Source organism: Pollicipes pollicipes, unplaced genomic scaffold (genome assembly GCF_011947565.3).
Source record: "Pollicipes pollicipes isolate AB1234 unplaced genomic scaffold, Ppol_2.1 Scaffold_2555;HRSCAF=2994_pilon_pilon_pilon, whole genome shotgun sequence".
NCBI lineage: Eukaryota > Metazoa > Arthropoda > Thecostraca > Pollicipedomorpha > Pollicipedidae > Pollicipes > Pollicipes pollicipes.
Window position 1 is genome coordinate 33,067,066 of NW_023596136.1, and position 24,949 is coordinate 33,092,014.

The 24,949-nt window shown below is 49.4% G+C and overlaps 1 protein-coding gene across 1 annotated transcript in view; it reads left to right on the forward strand.

The window, feature by feature from the left end:
* Positions 1–24,949, forward strand: part of LOC119100518 (nephrin) — a gene marked incomplete at its 5' end in the record, with an annotated part of 41,170 nt that overhangs the window by 11,076 nt on the left and 5,145 nt on the right. The window contains 5 exon segments of the mRNA XM_037223608.1: positions 2,678–2,825; positions 5,037–5,167; positions 13,119–13,278; positions 21,803–22,096; positions 24,721–24,857. Coding sequence (XP_037079503.1) covers positions 2,678–2,825; positions 5,037–5,167; positions 13,119–13,278; positions 21,803–22,096; positions 24,721–24,857 — 870 coding nt within the window.

Consider the following 24,949-nt stretch of genomic DNA (forward strand, 5'->3'; position numbering starts at 1 on the left):
AGAGAGAAACACACACACCCACACCCGCACGCAAACACACGCACACATCAAGCTACACTGCCGATGCTGTGAACGAATTCTACACCCTGCACACTGCACACTCCGTCTCGCTATGGCCGTTTGATATTCTGTGACAGTGCGGGGGGAGGGGGCGCCAAACCACGCCGTGTCCGAAATTATAGCCGCGCCCTCGCGCACGAACAACAGGCCAGCGAGACGAAGCCCCAAATGATAAAAACGGCCACCAAACACAATGACAAACGAGCTGCGACCAGACAAAGAAAGAAATGCAGCTGAAGAAACGTTTGTGGAGAGAGCTGGCAGGATTGCGTTGGGTATTCAGCCTTCTAATGGAATTGAGCTACGCGGTGGTTTGGAATGAATGCGTTACCATCTTTTGCATTCCAAGGCACAAAATTAATACGTTTCCCCTGTTTATTTTTCTTCGCAACACCAACAACATTCTTGATTCAAATCTCGATCAGCATTCACTTAAAGTGCGCTTGATCTGAATGGATTCACCGTGTACTTTCCGGTTAGCTCATTTATTGGAGCACTGGTCTCGCGACCAGATGACCGCTGTTCGAATCCCAGAAATGCCGAGCAAGAGGATTCGGATTTGGTGCATACATGGCTGAAAGCCTGACACCACCCAGCCGTTCTTAAGACTCAAAAACACTTGAATACCGCCAGAACTAAATGATGATTTACATTATAAAGGAACTGAATGCGGAACTGAATGCGGATATATGATACATTCGAAACAGAACTGAATGCGAATACACAATATGTCCGAAACGGAGCGGAATATGGACGACCGAGTGGACTGACCGAAACGCTTGGTGCATATCAACACAGCTGACAGAGCGATAGTCCTAACAATGACTTCAGTCGTGATACTGACACCTCATCTCAGTAATTCCGTGAAAATGAATAGCTCTCTACACAAAACATCTCAGAAGTAAGGCGTGACTGCCAAACAGTCGTGACGTGGGTTTTGGTACAATGCTCTTTATGAATCAAGAACATCTTTTTACGAGGGGTTCCTGAAAATATATCTTAGAACTGTAAGAGACGGTTTGGTGCACCTCTTTTCATTCCTATAAACTGGGTATTTCCGTTCTTTCTCTTCTGACCTCATTCTTGTCTTAAGAATGATGCTGACGGCTTATGTACTGCACTTCCTTCATTCACATTACCACATATTGTTACACGTTGTGCTCAAATGGAATGTGTCGTCTCTGAAGATGGTCAGAAACAAGGCCGATTTAGAACAGGGTAGAGGAGCTCCGTACGTGAGTGGTGCGAAGTCCAAAATGTATTCAAGATTTCTTTGGATATCGCTTTTTGACATCAGAGTGTGATCTTAAACAAGATTCCCACTGAGAAAGCTTGTCCACATTTTTCCCAAAGACCAGAAAGGTGTGCTTTTATCAATGTTTGGCAATATTGAGATAGAGGGAGAGAGTGAGAGAGAGAGAGAGGAGTCCGCAAGGATGAGAGAGAGAGAGAGAGAGAGAGAGAGAGAGAGAGAGAGAGAGAGAGGGAGAGAGGGAGAGAGAGCATGTGAAGGTCATGGGCCGATGCTCATCTTGGAATTCATTTTTTATCAAAGAAGGTCGAAATACGATTAAACTGGATACGCTGGCTGCGGTCCTGCTACTTGTAGAAATGTCACACTTTGCAGAACTCACAATGAGTACATTGTGTTGCACTGTACAAAGGCCAAGTCTCCGGCCAATCACGTTTGTCCACCGCTCACCATCTGGATATTCTGCCCACCGGCGGTACCGCAATCCCGCACGTTTTTGCATTTGTTCATAAAGAATCGCCGAAGTTTAACGGCCGCGCTGGATGATCGTCATCCCTCGCAACCAATCAGCGGGGTATGGGCGTCCTCTAGGGCGATTGAGAACGATCGCCATCTACCGGCCAATTGATTGAATTGACAGTTCAAATGCGACTGCAGAAAGCTGCAGACGGAATGAGTAAGCGGCCCCGACCGGGGAGCATTGCACAACACGGGGCGCCAAGCGACCTACAGAGGCTTCCTCGTCTGCGTGTGCCGTCACTGACTATTATATTATGCTTAACTCATTGCTTTCAAGCTCGGCAAGCAGAGTAGCTCAGATCTGAATCATGATCAAGTGTAAATATATTTCCGTGACTATTTTATGGTTATTTTATTTCAAACAGCATTTAAAGGTGAAACATTCCCGGTATTGAACGGACACGATTGTTGGAGTTATTAACATGACACCTGCCTTCATCACCAAATGCATCGCCATCTGCAACGTTCAGGTTATTCTCAGGAAACAGCTACTCGGCAGCAGCCATTAGAAACAGTTCTGAACTCACAGATCTCCCACGGTCTCGAGTAGATCGGTGGAGCGGAATACAAAATAGACAGAAGGGCAATCGCGTCTTTCAAGCGATGTGGTAGATTAGTTCCTTCATAGTTGAAATCACAGCCGCCCTAGCGAATGATCCAATGCAAGTTTCCGCAATGATCGTCCATCGAAGCCCAAAGTTTCCTTTCGTACCATTTGCAAACAGTCTGACACACTAACGCGTGCGAGACATCGCAGCTGACTGTCGACCCAAGCGTTGGCTTCCATGATTTGCGACGAACGCCTCTGTCGCGCTCCTCACCCGCTTCGGCCTGCTCCTGCCGCAGAAAATCTCGCACAAGGGCAACGTCACGATGGCAACGCTGTCGCTGACGCCGACGCCGGAGGACGACCGGCGAACGCTGCTCTGCCGCTGCCAGAACCCCAAGATGGCCGCCCAGCCGTTGGAGCACTCGACGGAGCTCGTCGTTCACTGTGAGTGTCCACCGGGCGCCGCTCTTGGCGCTCACCGGTACCGATTGCTGTTTACGGCGGGCAGAGCGGCCACGGGCTTCGTGCCAGGGCCGGCCGCCGGGTGTAGGGCGCTGGAATGTGAAGCTTGGGCGAGGACCCAGCGAGATTTGTGTACGGAGCGGTGTTCCGGAGGATTGGGAAGCTGGCGACGTTGTTACCGGGTCGCTATTTTATCTGCTTAGGTTTCCCAGGACTTTATTCCTCTAACAAGATCCTGCATGCATGCCAGACGCACTGCACACTGGGTTTTCCTATAGACGGGTGTTAAGGGGGAAATAGGGTGTTAGCATAATTATATACAACACTACCCTGGCTTCCTCACGGTGCAAATCAGTCCTCGTGAGACAAGAGGCAAAATTAAAGAAAGTATATGAACACTTTACGCCAGCCTTTCAAAAACTGGTTACCTGCATGTTTTCCTACCTCTCCGATCCGGTTGTTCACCTGCCGTGTGACGTTTCCCATTAGGGCACTAAGTCCGGTGGACGAGCACTCAGGCCTATCTATCGATAATGGGGCCGGCTACTGCCAGTCGTTCGATATCGTATGTTACCGTATGCCAGGAGGCAGCTTTCATGCAGGCTCGTGGCTGGAAGCTGCATTGAGAGTCCCTTGACACTGATGGCCCAGCTTTGCGCGCGCCGTACAGGGGCGCGCGCCTTCTGCCCGCCAATAGCATGAATGCATCGGCGCTGCCATGAAACCCGAGCAATAAAAGGAAAGGCTCGGGATGGATTTCAGTAGGAGGGACTCAGGGGCTGGCTCTCTCCTGCGGAAGTTGACCCGGCACCTGTGCGCCTACACATACGGCATTCCCATCTGCTCAGACATGGGTGTACCTGATGGCATTGTTCGTAGCGAGGCATTGTTTGTAGCGACACATCAGTGATTGTCTACGTGACCGTGCGGCGGTGCGCCGTGGGAGAAGTGAGGATGCAGAACTTCATGCAGGTAGTTGCATTTCAGCGATGGCGATTCATCAGAACTCGACGTGTGATAGCGCTGTGCTAGATCGCGGCACTTTTCAAAATGTGTTCCTGACAAGGGTTTATCAGCTGTGGACACGGACCCAAACAGATTGCCTCATTAGCAGAATAATGGCTTCCTGAGTTGACACCGTTCCTATTGCACGGCAATAACTCTGCTCTTGTTTCGCGGCAGAAAAATTACTGGCATGCTGCAAGGCATAAATAGCGCCAGTCCAGATATTGCCTTCATTACTGCCGACAGCCTTTAGACACTCAGGCTTCGTCCCTGAACTGGTGGCTGAAGAGGTTCTCAAGGAAGCCAGAAGAGCCCTTTTTATGCGTTGTTAGCTGCTAGGGGCTCTTGCATCGTTCGTTACACGCTGAAAGCTTGTGAAATACAAAAGCGAAATAAAATGGATGAGTGACTTCCGTTCCACTTTCTACAACACGCAAGCATGATGTGAAACGGGAAGAAACATCGGGATAGTGTATCCCGAGTGGTGGGTGTCATGGGTCTGTGGGCGAGTGTCATGGGTCTGCTGGTGCGAGCCGTGAGTCTGCTGGCGAATGGTGTGGGTCTGCTGCCGAGTGCCGTGTGCTTGCTGGCGAGTGTTGTGTGTCCGCTGGCGAGTGTCGTGCACCCGCTGGCGAGTGTTGTGTGCCCGCTGGCGAGTGTCGTGCACCCGCTGGCGAGTGTTGTGTGCCCGCTGGCGAGTGTCGTGCACCCGCTGGCGAGTGTTGTGTGCCCGCTGGCGAGTGTCGTGTGTCCGCTGGAGAATGTCGTGTGCCCGCTGGTGAGTGCCGTATGTCTGCTGGCGAGTGTTGTGTGCCCGCTGGCGAGTGTCGTGCACCCGCTGGCGAGTGTTGTGTGCCCGCTGGCGAGTGTCGTGTGCCCGCTGGAGAATGTCGTGTGCCCGCTGGTGAGTGCTGTGGACCTGCTGGCGCGTGAGAATGTCGTGTGCCCGCTGGAGAATGTCGTGTGCCCGCTGATGAGTGTCGTGTGCCCGCTGGCTGGTGTAGTGTACCCGCTGGTGAGTGTAGTGTACCCGCGGCGAGTGCCGTGTGCCCGCTGGCGAGTGTCGTGTGCCCGCTGGCGCAGCCGTGAGTCTGCTGGCGTGGCTGAGGGCCTGCTGGCACGATCCGAGTGCCTGTTGGCGCGCTGACTTAAGGTGATTGCTGGTAAGGAACATGCATCTATTTTCAGATCTCCCTCGGGTGACGATAACCCTGGCCAAGCTCCTGGACCCGGACAAGATTAAGGAGGGTGATGACGTCTACTTTGAGTGCAGCATCCGAGCAAATCCCCCAGTCTACAAAAAGGAGTGGCGTCACAACGTAAGGAAGGCTTAGAGACCGTTAATTTGTATAATGCCTGTCCTGCTTCTGCCGCTGGAATTGCGATTTTTGCCTCAATGTTTTAACTGTTTTTATTGTTAGATTAAGCATAAATTCGTATAGGACAAGACTCATTCACTTAGGAAGGAGTTTTTGCGCAGCTGTTTTACCGCGCGTATTAAATCTGTCACCAGATCTCGAGAATATAGTTCCGTATTCAGTTCGGGAGGGGAGAGGGGTGGGTGGGCATTAAGAGGACATTCTACCAGCTCGGGTCAAATACGGATTTTAGTTGTACTGTACTTAGTTATAGTGTTTCGGAAAGTTTTACACACATGCCTACTATTTTGCGTTACACATTGCAAAAATAGTTGGCATAGAGCTTAATATGATTAAGAAAGGCATAAGACTCCATCTTATTTGTAAGGCAGGATAGTATGTTCTTAAAAATATCCTCTCCACATTCGTGAACATCTGACCCACGCTGGTACCAACAATTGAAACTTAAAAAACAAATAATTTAGCCCGTTACTAATCTGACATGGCGTCCATGGGCAGTTCCAATCATGGAAGGCATTCGGTTTAGAGCAACAGGTGTATTTCCACCGCGACGTTGGGGCAATTTACACGTGGGCCTCACTAAGACTCAAGTTGGCATTACGACCAGGACCCGTCACATAACATTCATTGCCACGACAGCTGTCGCATGATAGTGACATTTGCTTGGACCCAATGTAGCAAAGCTTTCCCTTGTCGCCTTATTAGCGCGTCACCACTCGTTTTATGCACGCATTTTTGACCGTCAAGTCTCTCACTCTGCCCTCTCCCATCTGCGCGCCCCCTGATCCAAAGGCGGGGTCGGTCAGGTGCAATGGGGCCTCCCCAGTCCTCTCCGTGATGGATGGCGGTGGCAGCATGACGTCGGCCCGGTTTTGATTGGGAGCCCTCAAGAGCCCACCGGCACGGCCAGATGAGAGCGCCGCCCATCAATTTATGCCGACCGCCTAATGGGATTAATTCTCCAGCGGACACGTGTTCTTAAAAATGTGCGCCGACGGCGGCCCGCAAAATCGACCAGGCTGGCCGACGCGGTTCCGCACCGCTGGCCAGGCGGGGCGGGTCGATAACGCCCGCACGGAATGCGGTCCAAGCGTGCGGCCTGGCTCGTGGCGTCAATAAACGACCGGCAACTCTGGTAGACGTAGCTCAGAAGAACCTTTGGGGCCTTGCAGGTGCGTTTCGATTTTCTTGGGCAGGCTCCCGCCCGTTGAGAACCGCGACTGAGAGCACCTGTGTGAGAAAGTTTGGTTCCGATTATGTGTGGACTTTATCCTTGCTGACCCTGCGCTATTTGTGGCGCAACGTGTCTGCTAGGTTCCTATTTAAATTATCGCGCGCCATTGGTTTGTCAGCATTGAATGATGAATATCTGCAATCGCAACCGGCACACCGATGACGCCCAACAATCTCGGCGCAGTACTCATGACACTCGCAAGTACCCGGCAACGACCGAAACCCACCTCGCAAAATATCAATCGCAACGTTGCTCTGCGTTGGGTATGGTTGGAAGGGCGTAAGACAACACTCTAAAATAACATATGTCCAAAAAGTGCACATTTCACCCCTAAAGAGTGACATGTGCTTCTAATTTCAAAAGTGGAAGTGTAAAAACATGTTTGCCTTTCATAAAACGGCATCAAATAAATGTGACTGGACGATGGTAAATATGTCATTTGAGAAGTCAAACCGGATCGAATGGATCAAATAAGCGCTTTTTGGACATATGTTCTTTATGGAGCGAGGCATACGACAACTCAGAAATATGACATCAAACGACCGTTTAACACCTCTATGAAATGTACGCAAACATTTTTACACCCATTCCTTAAAATGAGCACCCATACTGCATTCGGTTGCGCATTTATCACCCAAGATGGCCATATCTAGGTAGATTAGCGTTCATAGCATGTGTAAGTGACAAGTGTAGTTACATAGCATTTGATGGCTATATCACATTTTTTAGTCCCTGTTTTCACACCGTTTCTTTAGTGTAATACCAGAGATCAGGGCGTCTTGGACACTTAGGTCATTTTATTTGGCATGTGTAGAGACGTGGTCCACGGCTCACTTTCCTGTCCATTTCATGATCAGTGTATATCACACAGTGTAAATGTAGGTTCAACTGCGTCGAAATCATGTATCCGCCATCTTTCTGCGGAGGGTGGTGGAAAGAAGGGAAGCTCCGAAAGCTAAAGCTGGCAAGTGGGTTTTTTTGTCTCTTTTGACCAGTTGTATGGGGGCCGTGAAGAATGGGACCTTTTAACTTGAATTTTCACGCTTGTTGTGTTCGTACTGGTTGGTCCATTCGCTCTAACTGGGTCCAGCCACATCGCTAACTGCTGTGTGGCGGCTCAACGCTGCCCTGAGAGTGATAGGGGAGTAAATACCAAACGCTTAGGTGATGGCAGGAGCTTCAAATTTGACCACCTCTTTAATACAAATCCGTTAAATATTCAGTATCTGGGATATCGATTGCCACGTGCATATCCAAAATTCAAATAAGCAGCATCTGACTGCAAAGTGACACAAATCAAGCCAGATCTTTTCAACTTGCGAATGATTCCAGATCTTAACAACGCCTTGGTGGCATCACTGAATTTTTAAACATAAACTATGACTTACTGCTGATGGGCTGCTAAAGGTCGGGTCGGAATGGACTGACGGACATACCGACCGTGACGGCGAGTCCAGGCGGGTCCAGACCGAACCGGACGGGACCGAACGGGATCGGACAGGATCGAACAGGACTAAACTAGACCTAACGAGATCGAACGGAATTGAACGAAGCCAAACAAAACCGAACGAAATCGAACGGAAACGAATGAAACTAGATGGAAACGTAATGGGACCAGATGGGACTGGATGGTATTGCATGGGACTAGGCGGAGCTGGGTGGGACTGGACTATGCTGGACGAGACGGACGAGACAAGACTGAACCAGACGGGTCCGGGAGGGAACAGATGAGACTGGACTGTATCGGACTGAAACAGCCGGAACCGAATGGGCTCGGACGTGTCCAGATGGGACGGGCTGGGACCGGATCGAGCCAACGAGATCAGACGGGACCAAGCGCGACCGGACGGAATCAGACGGGATCGACCGGCTCCGATCGCGAGCACGTGACACCGGGCATGACCGAAAGGAACCGGGTGGGACAGAATGGGACCGGACGAGACCGGACGGAATCAGACGGGAGCGGGCGGAATAGGACGAGATCGAACGGAATCAGATAAGACTGGATGGAATCAGACGGCACGGACGGAATCAGACGAAATCGGACGGAATCAGACGAGATCGGACGGAATCACACGACATTGGACGGCACCGGATGGGACCACACGGCACTGAAAGGAATATAATGTGTCATCTGAAAGGGATCGAACAGAACAAAACGAGACCAGACGGGACCAAACCGATGAAGACCTGATGCGACCAGGTGGGACTGGATGAGATCGGAGAAGACCGAACGGGACCAAACGAGATTTAACGGAACGGAATGGAGCCGAATGGAACGCAATAGGGACCAGGTGGGACCGGATGGCAGAGGACTAGAACATGGCTGGTCCGTCCTGTCTCGTCTGGTCCCGTTGACGCATTTAATCTGATTTAAGCAAATATTAAAGATTGGAGTATTATGTTTGAAGTGGTCCAAAAGAGGTGCATTTGCCGAACGGTTCGCATCTTCGACCAAAGTGTCAGGATCCGGGTTCGAATCCCGTTTGCAACATGATTTTTGAGCCCTTAGATAACTACTTCAGTCCCGGGAGCGCTATAAGAGGGTAACGACGCGCATCGCGTTCGGGTAAAAAAAATGGTTCAGAGGCTGTTTTGGATTGAACACCCATTATTTTGAGAAATGGTAAGGCGGAGATGTTTGTATTTCGGTGACAAAGAGCCCTTGGAAAGCCAGCTCTCGTTTTATGCTGTATATTATGTCGAACTCATATGCAACCGCCCTGGTCATCTAACACTGAAAAAGTGATCTAACTGATATGAAGTGGTTAGATCACGTGGTTATATTTCAGTTGGGTCGCTTCAAGTTGTCTGCGATAATTGCAATAATCTATGGTGCTCTCTCTTTCCCGTCATGCGTCTAATGTACACTAAGCACCATGACGATGATTTAAAAGAATGCCACTTGATCCCCATCAAAATAGCTGCGATGGTAGAGATTGGAATTTCCTTCATTGCGCACCTTCTCACAACAATTATGGGTTGTAGACGCAGTTTTATCTATATCTATATCTATATATATATATATATATATATATATATATATATATATATATATATATATATATATATATATATATATATGTATATGTACACCAATACATATGCTTCTGTCGGTTCATGTCACCGTGACAACGCTGCTAAGTTTGCCCGCAACAATTTGGTGGACTGGCCAAAACGTAACATGTTGCTTTCAAACGTCCTGCCCGTACGATCTCGTCATGATTTGTTTCATACGTGTGAAGAAAGCAAATACAACTGCATTCCTTAGCGCGAACACATATTTTACCCTGACGTCATGGTGGCGCGTGGGGGGGGGGGAGGGGAGAGGGTTGAATTGTATGTAATTTTTGACGTGTCGACACCTCACGGAGGTGTTCATCCAAGTATGACGTGTCCGAGTGTTTTCAAAATCAGCGCAGCGACGTAATTTCTTACAGCTATCAAACGCACGCGTTTCGCAGCCTCCAACACCTTGAGCACAGATAAGAAATTTACCCGATGTGTGTGTTTTGATTGTAATTGAGACGAGAGCAAAGGTATTTTCTGGAGTGTATAACTTGAGCGGCGCTTTCTTTTAATGCATCTCAGGAAGCGAGCGTTAGTTTTGGGGTGTTTGCACTACGTGAAAGTGTTGAGGTACACTAGATATGGGGTGTTAGAGATGTGTAGGTAGCACCCGCCTGGAGGCGTAATTTCCCAGAGGTGTGATACGCTATATATGACCAGCCCAGAGGCGTGCTATGTCATTCCAGCTCAAAAGGGTACAGGTGCTTGTTGCATTTACACATGCGACCATGTCAAGACCTAAACAGTTCATGTTGGTGGGAAAAGCTGCCTGATAAAGGTTCTTCAAGCGGTTGATATGAGGACCATTCTATACGACCATTCAACCATGCGTCTAGATTGCAAAATGTAAGCGCTATCTGTCATTTTAACAAAATGTCGCTGCCGGAACGTCGAGAGGGGGCTATAGATCATCAACCGCCATGCTCAGGAACCTAAAATTTTCACAGCATGTATAAAAGTGATGTAGGCTTGGGTGACCGGCCTTTCCACAATGTGTTTAAACCCTTTAAGATGCTGTTGCGGAGGAACCGTAGGGGGCTCTATGAGACCACCACCCTAGGACGAGGGTTAACACGACGTCGTGTATGTTAAGCTACTTGAAAAGTACTGGACTTCGCAGCTAAAAAGTATGGGGCATGTCCTGAAAATCCGAGCATGTCCCAAAAACAACATTTGAGTTAGTATAAAAAGAAATTTGTAGCGGGCTGTCCCTACTTGCAGGGTCCATTTATGTTGCCAGGTGATTCCTCTTCACCTGATACTGTATCTGCAAATTTGGGCCTTAGTTGGGGGGAGGGAGGGGATATATATATATATATATATATGGGGGGATATATATATAGGAGGCGAATGGAGCCTAATGTATTATTGAGCCGTTTTTTCTATATTTTTAGGCTGAAAGTAAGGTAAACAGCTACCAATAATCCAGGTTTTGTGATTTTTGCGTTTGAAACAAACGGCCTTTGGGAATCGGCATTTTGACCTCCTTCGAGAAACACAACTAAGCAATTTGAAGTACGCTCTACCTACTCTAGGAAGTGATCACGGCGCGTGATTCAGAAGACTGTCCAATAAACCGTCACTGACATCATTGTCCCAAGGTGCCGTCTTGTGATTAGCCGCTAGGCCATTTGTCGTTCAATTTACACCGGTTTCGGTAGTTCCACAATAAGATTCTGCCTCCAATATAATTCTAGCTCGTTTGCGTACATCTTTTCCGACCATAGTAATTACTGCGCACAACGCACAGTATGCTCTACTCCTGTTAAAAGCTCCGTTAAGTGTTGTCCAAAGATTATATTCATGAAGATAGCTACCACGGATCAGCAAAAAGACCCATGGCCAAGCTACACAGTTAAGGATGGCATAAACAATAGACAGACCCGGAAGTTACAGCGTTTTAGGCGTTCGGGTCTAAACGTTATGTTCCTACGTTTTGCAGGTTCAGGATACGCCTCTTAGTTGTGAATTTCGAAATGATGCCATAGCAGCAATGTCAAACTCACCATCTATCAATCTGCGTCGGTTGCGTCGAAATCTGTTGATAAAGTTGACGGCCGTCGGATAAAAAATAGCTTTGAAGTGCTCGGTTTTGTTCTCCTGTCGTCACTTTTGATGAATACTTGAGATTTTCTTTTTAGTGATGTAGATCACACACACAGAGATCAAGCGCCGTTTATTTTTCATAATTGGCCCCGCTGTACCCGATATCTCAGGCACCCATTATCCGGAACAGCGGTCGTGGGAGCCGGACTGGAGCAAGGTTCGAGAAGGCATAAATTAACACCAGATAATTGACAGTCCGGCGACTGGGCATGATGTTTAGCTTTACCACATAGCACAGTTTATCCACCATCTGAGTTGATTTCCTAGCCCTTGCTTCACGGCCCGCTGGAAGCGGCCGTAATATACAGCAAGCGTGCACTACACCAGTCCAAAGTTTAATGCTCATCAATGCTTAATGTAAATTTATTTGTATATTTTTCCTTTACTTTGTGATCTTAAGCCCACTTCTTATGCTTGATGTATTTGCCATCGTTGTGTATGCTGACGCTGTTAATTTCATCACCTTTCATTTTCGTCCAGATTTATGATACCAGCCAACATAATAACCTTATTCAAAATAGCGCGTCCCTCTTGAAAAGGGCGCAGCTTAGTCAAACCATTCTCGTCTCTGTCCGTCATCCGTCCGGAATCGTTGCTAACGCCGATGCATTAGGCTCTAACAACCCGAAAGTCGACGTTCTTCCCCAGGTTTAGTAAAAAAACGCACCACACACGCGTGCACGATTACAAATAAATAAATAAATAAATAAATATATATATATATATATATATATATATATATTCTTCAGCAGCCGCAACGGGTCATTCTCCGCACGCTTCAGTGACATGCGTCTGGGGAATGTGAGCGGGTGTTGGAGCCATGTGTCAGGAGGTACCACCGTCTCCCACGCGCTGACAAGTTGAGAGGTTAGAGCCTGTGCTGGGAAACTATGGCGAAAAAGGGAATGCAGCGAGCCCCTCACATTTTGTGCTGCAAACTCATGGCAGCTTAGCATATGTGAATGGGTGTTTTTTGGGCACAAAAAGGTGAAAATCTAAACTTGTTTGCCTTGCAAGTTTAACTTGCCTCGAATAGATTTTTCAGCCACCTTCCGATCGCATGTAGTGTTCTTGGAACAGGGAGATTTCACCTGTTTTACTCAGACGTGACTTTGGGGCCGAATACAAAGCAGCAGCCATTTGATGAAAGTTGCGGAAAGGTGTCATACACAAGAATGTCTGAAGTTCCATTTCACCTAATGCATCATGCAGATATTATTTTCAAATGTAATGTAACGTTTTGTAGGTCCTCAGCCACTAAACATTCGAACCTGATCGAGCGCGATACGTCCTTGCAGCAACAAATGGGGGTGTAGCATATTAAAATAGGTAATACAACGCAGCTTGAAACATGACGTCATCAACTGATTGTCAAACGAAGCGCGTGGCTAGAATTCCGGAAAGCTCAGGTTTCCGCCAGTGCACTTTGTGCTCTCTACAAGTATATTCCAACCATTTCTAACGGGCTTTGTTCGCCGCCAGAGCCGGCAGCTGGAGCACAACGCCGCCGCCGGCATCATCGTCAGCAACTTCAGTCTGGCCCTGCAGGACGTGCAGCGGTCCGACTCAGGCGTCTACATGTGCGTCGGCTTCAACGTCGAGGGCGATGGCGAGAGCAACCCCATCTTCCTGGACGTTAAGTGTGAGTACGTGCATGGGGAAGTATCAGTACACGCATGGTTAAGCGTGCGTGCGCGTACATAAATATAATGCGCGTAGTCAAGTGTGGATGCGCTTAGGCAAGTGCGAACACCATGGCCAGGTGTAGGCGCGGATCTTTTACAAAATGTGGGACCGCAAAGGCAAATGTTGGATGTGCGGCCAAAGTATGGCACACTTATTCTGGCCCAGGGATGCGCAGTGAAGTTATCGTATGCTTCACTCAGCATGTACACGTGTAGGGAGAAGCGGGAAAGTGGTTGTGGCAAGGAGCTTCAAGTGCGCCGTATTTCAGATGCTTACCGTGACAATTGACTCACCAGTCGTCCCTGTCCTTCACCTCGTTAGTTGTCGGACAGCTTCTCTGCTGTCCGTGCTCCGCGGGTTTTCAGCTGCTCTTATTTCGCGGCTTGGCAACCGTATCCACCCAAACGCTTTTCATCTGCTCGTGTGCTCAAACATGACAACTGCTTTACCCTTCCGTCCGGCGGCCCCATGCGCTTCTACAGCATCTGGAGTCCAAATCCGACGTCATGCTGCAGGGTGATGCTTCGTCAAGATCCATGTCTACTGCCTTGGCAGGCAGTATATGTGCATTGCGTTGCAGAGAGCTAAAACAGGCAATATTTCGTCCCATCTAATCCGCCTGGAGTGGTCGTTCGTCACGGCACGGGCTGTATGCTATCTATTCCGAGCTTCGTCGACGTCACAGTATTTGATGGTACAGAAAATTGCAGTGTCTGCGCTAAAGTGTTTGGACCATTCAGCACGTAATGCCACGGTTCATGGAGTAGCAAAGGTAACAAAGTGTAATGAATGTGGGATTCAGGGCCAGGAAAATGTTGTACAGACAACAAATGGGGCCTGTACCAAAATGCGGCAGCCGCGTTGTCATGATAGGACTCTACGTAAACCGTTCCGAGGCAATATGCTGACGAAATCTTGGAGACCAAAGTAGGGCGTTGATAAGTTTACATAAATAAACGAACATGAACGGACTGCTGGCGCACAGGGTGCGTTCGCGAACAGTCGGCCGACCAGTGGCTGCAGTTGCAAACGAACACAAACCATTACGAGCTCTTCACAAACAGTGGCGAACAGGAAACCTTGCAGTAAATTGACGACACATATTTGTTTTTTTGGAATCCGAGACCAGCGTCAGTGCTGTCATGGTCTTGCCTTTGAAACTTGAAATATTTCATCTCACTCGTTTCTACCAATGTTAAGCCATTGACCCTGCTTCGCGCATCTTGGTGTAGTGGCCAGTCACTGGGACACTCAAACGACCAGCCAAGCTGTTCTGGTGAGCGTCAATTAACACGCGCTCGGGTGGCCGGTTGAATACCCCTCGCTTGGGTGTAGGTCAATTTGGCTCCCCTCCTCTGAGATCTCAGGAACTAAGAGAGCTAGAGGCACCAAACTCACATGATGTGTTGAACTGTATGTGAACTCACTTTTGTCCAAATTTGAGGCTCCATGGTCATGGTATTCGTGTCAAATACGGTCAAGCCAGGTCAATTTGGTATTAAGTGCCCCCAGACCTTTTCATGCAACCACTGTGCACCTGGATACCTGTGAAAAGCAAAAGGTCACTGGTGTTCATTTAAGGTCCGTAATCGTCTTTGACCTTAAGAAGGTCATGGTTACCAAAATCTTTCAAGGGTGGTTTTATTTTCACATTTGATTAAGTGTCCAGGATAAGGTTATTCAATATGTTCCGAAAACGAATGTTGATGACCTCTAAGGAGTTCGCGAAAGATGTAGAATGTGATTCCTGCCATCAAAATGAATACTTTGGATAAATCTGGAAATGAATTTGAAATACACTCAAAATGTACACCAGAATCTACCCGACACAGCAAGCTCTAGAGTAAAAAATACATTAGCTTTGAACTTGATCTGACCTTCATACCTGACCCCAGGGCAATGAAAATTGCCAATTCAGCTGTTGTGTTGCCTAAGGAACTATCTCTGAGATGCATGGCTTCGTCTAACGCTTCGTTGTTGCATCACATTAAACGGTTCTCTAGAAGCTGTCTTTCGCTTAATTCATATACTGACTTTGTACTGCCGTAGGCCCAAGAAGATTGCATGACGTGTATCAAATGCCCTTGCATAGGACCGGCCTGGACAAATTAAAGCAAACAAATGCGAGCGCAGGCCCATCATATCTCATCAACGGTGTAGATGACCGGGAGCCGCCCGTTTCCCTGTCCTGACTGTCCGCTGTGTCGACCGCCACGCAAAACAACATGAACAAAAACAAACGAACGGGGGCACTGTCCTGTCAGCTCGCAGCAACGGCAATTGACTGGGAGTTTTCGTTCTCTCAGTTCTGACCATCTGCTAATAACAGTTCTGCCAATGTTCCGCTAGTGGTCTACCACTATACTGTAACTGGTCGACCATTGTTCAGACGAAGTGTTGGCTTGCGATCGCGTTCATTCGTTTCGTTTTCCTGATCTCCATAGTTTCTTAAGTTCTAAATTATTCTTTCTTTTTTCTTTTCCTTACCACAATATGTGAAATTATGCCGGAGACTGGTAACATTAAAACACAAACTTCTGGAAGCCCGAAAACTAAAAAGAATGTCAGCATTGAATTGGGTTGCCCGATCGTGTTTCATCAAAAGATGATATATTGGCCTCAACATGTTAAGCTGTTCCGAAAGCTGGCAACTTCAAAATGTAAGACTGCGAGCTGAATCCGCAAAACCAAAACAAATATCGATGTGCGACTGAGTTACGTCCCGCGGTTGAATTAAAAGGGTGATACATTTGCGGTCGTGAACGCGAATAGCTCGCCGGCCGGAGGAGGAGTCGCAAACCAACTCTCTCTCTCTCTCTCTCTCTCTCTCTCTCTCTCTCTCTCTTCTCTCTCTCTCTCTTCTCTCTCCTCTCTCGTCTCCTTCCTTCTCTCTCTCTCTCCTCTCTCTCTCTTCTCCTTCTCTCTCCTCTCACTCTCTCTCTCTCTCTCTCTCCTCTCTCTCTCTCCTCTCTCTCTTCTCTCCTCATCTCGTCCTTCGTCTCTCTCTCTCTCTCTCTCTCCTTCTTCTCTCTCTCTCTCTCTCTCTCTCTCTCTCTCTCTCTCTCTCTCTCTCTCTCTCTCTCTCTCTCTCTCTCTCTCTCTCTCTCTCCTCTCTCTCTCTCTCTCTCTCTCTCTCTCTCTCTCTCTCTCTCTCTCTCTCTCTCTCTCTCTCTCCTCTCTCTCTCTCTCTCTCTCTTCTCTCTCTCTCTCTCTCTCTCTCTCTCTCCTCTCTCTCTCTCTCTCTCTCTCTCTCTCTCTCTCTCTCTCTCTCTCTCTCTCTCTCTCTCTCTCTCTCTCTCTCTCTCTCTCCTCTCTCTCTCTCTCTCTCTCTCTCTCTCTCTCTCTCTCTCTCTCTCTCTCTCTCTCTCTCTCTCTCTCTCTCTCTCTCTCTCCTCTCTCTCTCTCTCTCTCTCTCTCTCTCTCTCTCTCTCTCTCTCTCTCTCTCTCTCTCTCCCTCTCTCACACACACGCACACACACACACCACACACCACACACACACACACACACACACACACACACACCACACACACACACACACACACCACACACACACACACACACACACACACACACACACCACACACACACACACACACACCACACACACACACACCACACACACACCACACACACACACACACACACACCACACACACACACACACACACACCACACACACACACACACACCACACTAACACCCACACACACACACTATATATATATATATATATATATATATATATATATATATATATATGTATATATATATATATATATATGTATATATATATATATATATATATATATATATATATATATACATACATATATATGTTTACATATATAAGGCGTAGTATAGACTTCTGATATTGTTTCGATAAAAATATGTTGCCGAAATATCAACTTAACTATATCTCTGTTCTCCTGGTTTTTCCGAAGAATAAGGCTAATAATATTGTCTTATCTTCGTGGGTAATGCTCCCCGTTAACGCACTGAACAACTTGCGTAGCCGTGATTCACTTGTATTCTTCGAACCAAGAGATGTTTTCCAATAGAAGTGCACAATTTGCATCCTTTAAAACTCAAAGCCTTTTTCTTGCGTTATTCAGACTTCCCCGACGATGATATACGATCAGAACATAAGAATGTAAAGAACAACGCACATACGAGTGATTTTATGCGAACCATCTGTGATCTAAGCGATTATGCCAAGTCAAAAGCCCGGGAAATAGAAGGATGGTCAATGAAATAGAAGGATGGTTAAAAAGGTCGTCAATGCTGAGCCAGTAGTCATTTTTAATCAAATATCAAATATCAAATATATATATATATATTATGTATTACATGACAATTACAGTTGGTGAGCTCACGTCACGCAATTTCAGGGTAATCACGTTTTATATCTCCCCTCTGAGGCAAAGTCTCAGCCTCAAACAGTCGTTAAGGCGATACGGTCTCCGTAATGTAAACGTTTGTTTAGCGCCAGTATGCAAACGGTCGTTCCTTTTCAAATTTGTATCCAAACGATTTTCTGCAAATAAACGGGACAATTTCGCCCCGTGAACAGCTAAACGTCAATCTGCAGGGAAAACAGGGCGGCGCAGGTAATTGACGGTGGTCGCGTGGAAAATGCCGCACCGTTCCCGATTTCTTTTCGCCGAGCGTGCGTTTGCAGACCCCTGGTGTTTTATTGAAAGGCGGACGGCTAAGTATACGATGCTGGGATGTCTGCGTAGGCGGAATTGCCTGCACACGATGCCTGCGAGCTCCAATTACAATGCATCGCAACGTCCGACCGGATAACGGACTCGTTAAATGCACAGAGTTCCAGCATGCGACTATGCTTCAGACTTCATTACGCCGGTCGTGGCCTGATTGGCGTGCGATGTGCCCTGCTCTGAACAAGGCTAAAGAGATGACTGCCTAGAAAAAGTGAGCCGGCTTATATAAACGGGCGGAAACGGTTGTGTTTTAGAGATATATCTTTTATCGTGCCAGAGATACAACAGTAGAGCTTTCAGTTGTTGAGACTCTACAGCAGAGATATATTTTACAGGCTACTCCGTTATAAGGTGAGCATGTCTGTCCCCACGCCTTGCGATGACAGAGTCAGCTGTCCGCCAGTTGCCCTGTGAACAGCCTCCATCAGCCCTGCGGCATCACCCCGTCACCCACATCCGCGCGGAATCTCCGGTCGGAATCGGAGTCGTTCCGCCAGCAGACCTGCATTCGGCGCCAGCGTGCGGGCAATCTCCTCCCCCTGCATCACGTTCGGGGGAGGGGGGGTGTCTGAACCGGACCAGCGAGCCTCAATCTCCGGCCCACGCGGTCCGGCCGGCGTCGCCTCACCACCGCTGTCGCGTTCGCCGGCCGCGCCGCCGTCGCCGCGCGGTCCTCGACGCGCCGTCGCCGTCGCGCCCGGCCCGACAAGCGACGGCGGCGACGGCGGCGCGGCCGGGACGTGACGAGGCGAGTTGGACGCGCCGGACGCCGCCCGACCACGCCCCCCCGTCGCGCTCCAGACGCCGAGACATCCCGCCGACGCGTCAACTTCGGCGCGGCGGCGGCCCGGCGGCGGCAATTGAATGTTAATAATTCCGTTGGCGTCGGCGAGGTTGACGCGTTTAAGTGCCTCGTGGGAGCCCTCTGGGCGGCGGAGGCCGACCTGTCAGCTGGAGGGGACCTGTGAGGGCGGGGAGGGGAAGGGCACGTGCCGCCGTCTGGCTTAGCCGCCGGGATGAGGGCGATGTTGTTAAGCTGTTGACTCCAGTGCCTGGCACGTGCCAGCCGTGCCGAGAGCTGGAGCTCCCAGCCGTCGGCGCCGCTCGAGGCACGTGCAGGCACACCTCTGTCTCCAGGCGGCACCCTCAACCGCACTCGTCCATCACCTCCACAGGCAGCGCGGGCGAGGCAGAGCCTCCTGTTTGTCGCTCCCGAACGCCGGATTTATTCCCGTTTTTATGGAGATTGACGGCGGCGGGATTTCATCTGGGCGGCCTGGCGCCGATGGCAGCCTGTCTGCGAGCGGCATCGGCCGGCGCGCCGCCCGAGCGCCGGGCGCCGTCCCGGGTGACGTCCGCTGCCGGGCGGCCGGCCGGTGGCGGCCGGCGCGCCGAGAGCCCGGCAGTCGGCTCGGCGAACCGAACTCGGAGCGGCCCTGCTGTGCTCCTGCCGTGCTCCCGCTGTGCTCCTCCCGCGCTCGGCCGGCGGGACACTCGGCGCTGGCGCACGTAAATCAAAGTCAGTCGACGTTCCATGTTTTCCATAGCGATATCGACGCACGGCAGGGGCGTGATCGAGTCGTCGATGTGTGCCCGGATATGTGATCGCGCGGATGTGTGCGGCCTACCTTATCTGCCGCACCGACCCGGCACCAGCTGAGACGTTTTCGGTGGGAGACGCCTCGCGTGCCGTTTTGCATGATCTGGTGGAAGTCCAATTTAGGCCTTGATGGGAAGACTGCAAGTGATGCTTGAATGATGGAACGTCTAGCTGATGCGGTGGCGTTGAATCATTTAATAAGCGAGCTTAACGCGCATGTGCAATATTCGAGAACCCCACACCGGAATCGTTGTTTGGTCAAAATGACGGAATAACAGCTTACCAGCTATACAGATTTGATAACGCTTGTTTTGGACGATGTTAGATTTTCACTGGAAGTGCGATTTCTTCCGAGGTATTTCTGTACATCAGGTGTCTTAGCTGATCACATACGGAGTTACCTAAGGCAGCGACATGTGGTGGTGGTCTAATGATACCGTTAATGATTATCAAGAAAGGCTCTGACAGACAGCCGGGGGTGACAACGTTATGCCATTTGGTGCTAGAGACAAGATTCGTGTCTGATTCTATGTACATGTGTAGCAGCTAACGCTCGCAGCACGGCTCGTTAGCCGCTGGCCTCGCCGGATATGCAACAGGCGGCGGATAAATGCACGGCCCATGGCTTCGTTGGTGAAGATCCTGACGCAACGACCAATGTTTGGCGTTGCTGATGGTCCCAGCGCGGGCAGGCGTCGATAAACAATTCCCCGGTTAGCAGCATGGTTGGGCGCCTCGTCCACGGAGGGCGTGTCCGCCGGGCTGGCCGGGGCGTGCAGCCCATCCGGCCCGCCCTCTTCCAGCGTCGCCCCGTCCGCAGAGCGTGGACAGCCGGAGCGCTGGCACAGACGCCCTCCCGAGTCGCCAGTGTCGGAGTGGTCAAACTTATGGGACGAGTGCACTGATTCCAACTATGATACGCGAGTCTGGCGCGCGCCGGAATAGAGATGAGAAAGAATGGCGTCTCTTTTCTCAGTCAAAAGATAATGCAGTGGGGCTTGGAAGACCGTGAGGAACAGTGGTGGCCTGGGAAGCTTTAGCAAAGCCGATGGGACTTAAGCTCAGCGTCGTGTATGGTTTCACTTTGTTCGTACTGGCCTCTAAACATAGCGTATCAGTACAGTGCAGCTGCCTGGCTGAAGCCAAACGTGAAGCCTCTTCCATCAATGCTAACACTTGCATGAAGCTAAAAGGCAACGTCTGGAGAATTGGAATGGCAGCGACATGTTTTTAAATGAGTCAAGCAAACGAATTTATGGTTCATGAGACCCAAAGTTGACGTGTTTCCCAACACTGATGAGCTTTGCGGTAACTCAGTCATTAATTATGTAACGCCTTCTGGGAATAATGACCCATCAGCATCGTGGACTTTGCACGTTGCCTTTCGGATAAAACCTAATTCTTCAAGATAATTCGACACCCGGCAAATAAGATTACGGGAGTGTATTCAGATTTCAGGCATCTCCCTGGGGCTTGAAACATGTCGATGACTTTATCTATGACTTGTAAAGGTTAAAGGTCTCAAAAAAGATATTTACGTCTAAACGTTAACATGAGCAAAGTATCGCGAACCCAGTAAACAAACTCATCCCACAAGCATCCCACTTACTCTCACAACGCCTCTCTGCGAACGCGAGAACCGAAAAGACTAAGCGATTTCGAGATGAATCGAACAACTGAGATGGGGTTGCAAGTCCTTTTTTAGTTCGCTCTATGGGGATCAATTTCAGCGAAGGTCACTTCGGTTGCGATACGAACGATGCCTACGATGTTAGGGTACGCCATGTTGATGTATCACGATGTCCTGGAAGAGGTCCTCTCCACCTGTCACTTGCGAGGGCGCCACCCGCTACATTCTCTTATTTCGTCAGCGGCGGGCTGCGCGTCGTGTTGGAACGTTTCGCATCGGGCAAGCGCTGGGTATGGGACATTGGTCCGGTCTCATATTGTCTGAAACGCTTTAAAAGCTGTATCGAAATGTTTCAAACACGAATGCTCAAACACCAGTGATCCATCAGACAGGAATTTCCGTAATGTCTGTATGGCATCCAATTATACACATTGATACGTTTTCTTCGCCGTTATTTTGTTGTTTTTTGGCCGGAGTGGTCGCGGCGCATTCTACGATTCCAGAATTCCTCGCATCCCTTGCAGTTGCGCCCGTCTGCCGTCCGGGCCTGCAGCGAATCTACGGCGTGGCCAAGCGCGAGCAGGCGCGCGTCGTCTGCGCGGTGGAGGCGAACCCGGCGCACTCCCGCTTCCGCTGGACGTTCAACAACACCTCGGAGACGACGCCACTGGACGGCGCGCTCTTCAACAGCAGTGACGAGCGCAGTGTGCTCGGCTATCGGCCGCGCTCCGAGATGGACTACGGCACGCTCTTCTGCTGGGCCTCCAACGAGATCGGACGCATGGCCAGCCCCTGCGTCTTCCACATTATCGCCGCCGGTGAGTGGGGCGGAGCCGGCGGCGCGGGGGAAAGACCGGCACGAGTGGAAAACTGCAGCGTGATTTCCGTCCCAGGGTCGTTTTCCATGCATTCGGAGGATTTTGAAGTGAAATGCTGTTCGGTGCAGGAATGCTCGAAGTTTAGCATTTAAACTTCCAGCAGCATGCCTGAAAACGCTATGTGTTACTCAGTGGAGATATTTTTGCTGTCAGTTTCATACTTGAAGCACATCGCTCAACTACCGGGACAAGTTGTTTTCGATTGATTATTTAATGCTTGCAGGTTTAATGGACATGGAATGCGGATGCAGTTTTCAGAAGCTTAACATAGGGTCACCAAATTAAGCCGTCCTCATTATGTATACCCCACCCCATCGTTCAGGCGCGCCCAAATGTCTAATAATTGTGACGCCGTCGCCGAGAAGGCTCACTGCTTGAAACGCAGCCTACGCTCCATGATGCATTTTCCACAGCTGCATTTCTCGATCTCATTGCCTGCCACTTGCTATTGTGAAATAATGGAATCCAGTTGCATGACACTGAATGGCACAGCACTGCGCTGTACTGTACCGTGTATGTACTAGCCGGCTTCCCGCACTAAAATAAGTGAAAACTCCAAAGGTAAAAGGAAAGCGAAGACGACTAAAGATAGCACGTTCCCATGCCAAAATATCCATCAATAAGTGTCAGATACGCCCTTTCAACCGCTGGACTCACTCTAGCACCTTGACATTACGGAAATGGGCACCGTTATTGACGTTCTCTTTGGCCTGGCCTCGCAGCGGACTGTAAACAAACCTGTGAGCGGTGGCCGTGAGCTGAGCCAATGGACATTCTAGCGCGCCAGACATTTAATCTAGTTTAATTTGTTGGGCGGGTGTCTCATTTCAAATTCCGTTTCCAACGGTTTTTTGTGCTTTTGGGTGTATTTCATGCTTCCGTACAAAATGCATTTGAAGCTGGCGTTATGGCTCAAGTTTTGCAGAGTTCTTCGGAACCAAACCATGCAATGCCATTGGTTTTCGACAGGCTAAAAGGCTGTATATTTTTATTTCAGATTTCGCAGCGCGACAGTAATACGATATTTTGTTGTACAACGCCAGGCCACAAGGGCGACGTTTAGGTCTTACACATGCAACGGCTCGACTTTGTCCTTCTCGAACGGACACCACTGTACCATGTCGTGCATCAAAGAACGCACAATACTATATCAGAGCCGTTAATCCTATTTGTGGAACGTTTTGTATCGTCCAATCAGGGCCGCCAAACTATGCTGAATTGTCCATTTCGTATTTTGCTAAGAATAGTCACCAGCACCGGAACACATTCATCAACCAATCAGAATTGGTGTTACGATGCAATTTGCTGGGAATAGTCACCAGCGCCGGAACGCGCTTCCATCAACCAATCAGAAGTGGTGCTGCGATACAGTTTCGCTTAGAATGGTCACCAGCACTGGAACGCATCTGCATCGACCAATCGGAGTGGTATGACAGTACAGTTTGAGCCTGCGTCTCAGGAGTGAATGCTGCATTTGCAACAGCTCACCGATGAGGCGGTACTCTTCCATCCAATTCCCAAAGATTCGCCCCAAACGACAGATGCGAAAGCGTAAATGCGTCTATTGCCATGTCTGATACCTTCAGGGCCCATCATATACCTTGCCATGAGTTAACCTTTTCATTTAAGTCCCAAATGCGCAGTGCTCTATGATCAAATACTAGACTTAGCTTAATGTAATCCAGAAAGTCCGCAAGCTGTTTTTCGGCTTTATAAGCTTTCAAAGTTTCTTCAGCGAGCAATACTTGCGGCCCGTGGGTAAGATGCGCCCAGAAGTTTTTCACCACCCACCGGGTAGTAAACCCGTCGGAGTTCCTACAATCACACTGATCGAACTTCAATATGTCAGCAGATACTGACTTTAAGCGTGATGTTAATTGCGAAATGGCTGTATCGGCGAAACTCACCGTTTCAAAGTGATCATGGTCATGAGTAACCATATGTCCTAGCTCATGGCCCTGGTGTTCATGGTCACGAGTAGCCATGAGCAAAACTTGAACAGAACGAGTTCTGCAAATATGACCGGTGCTTGCCTAATGACATCGTTTAGCAAGTACCCCTGGTGTAAGGAATGTCTATTAGTGGCACCATAAGAACTCCCCCAATCCATAGCACTGGGCTAGCAGCAATTCTTCATGTTCAATGGAACAAAGACGTATTAAATTAGGCGGGGATTTAAGAAGTTCTTGATGCAAACGTTTCGAGCTGGCTTTCATAAGTTTGATCATGCCATTGTGTGTTTAACCTGTTTTTCCTAGATTAATGATTGACATCAGATCGTGTTTTGACGTATGATATGTGTTTAAGGCACGACGAAACGACCCTTTGTTGCATCCACTGTCATACCTTCCTGTCGCAACATACTCCCGCTTTACCATCTCTGCTAGCGAACACGGAATCGCTACAGAACGATTCCTGTCGAAGGAGACTAATCGCACGTCAGACGATGCTCGGGTCGGAACCACCCAGCGCACCACGGTCATGTCAGCGTTCGTCAGGTCAGCTCAGGCCATGCAGCCGCGTGCTCCTCTGATGCTCCGCCCACCCGGCATCTGCCACCGCAGGGCCGCCGGACCCCCTGTACAACTGCAGCATTCACAACCAGACCAGCAGCGGCCTGCTGGCGCGCTGCCTGCCCGGGTTCGACGGCGGGGTGCTGCAGACTTTTCTGCTCAACGTGTACTCGGACGTCGGAAGCAGGGTGAGCCGCTGTCCGGCGTCCGGGGGGGGGGGGGGGGGGGGGACGTCGGCATCGGACGCAGGGCGTCAAGTGCATGGCCTGTGCAGCCTGTG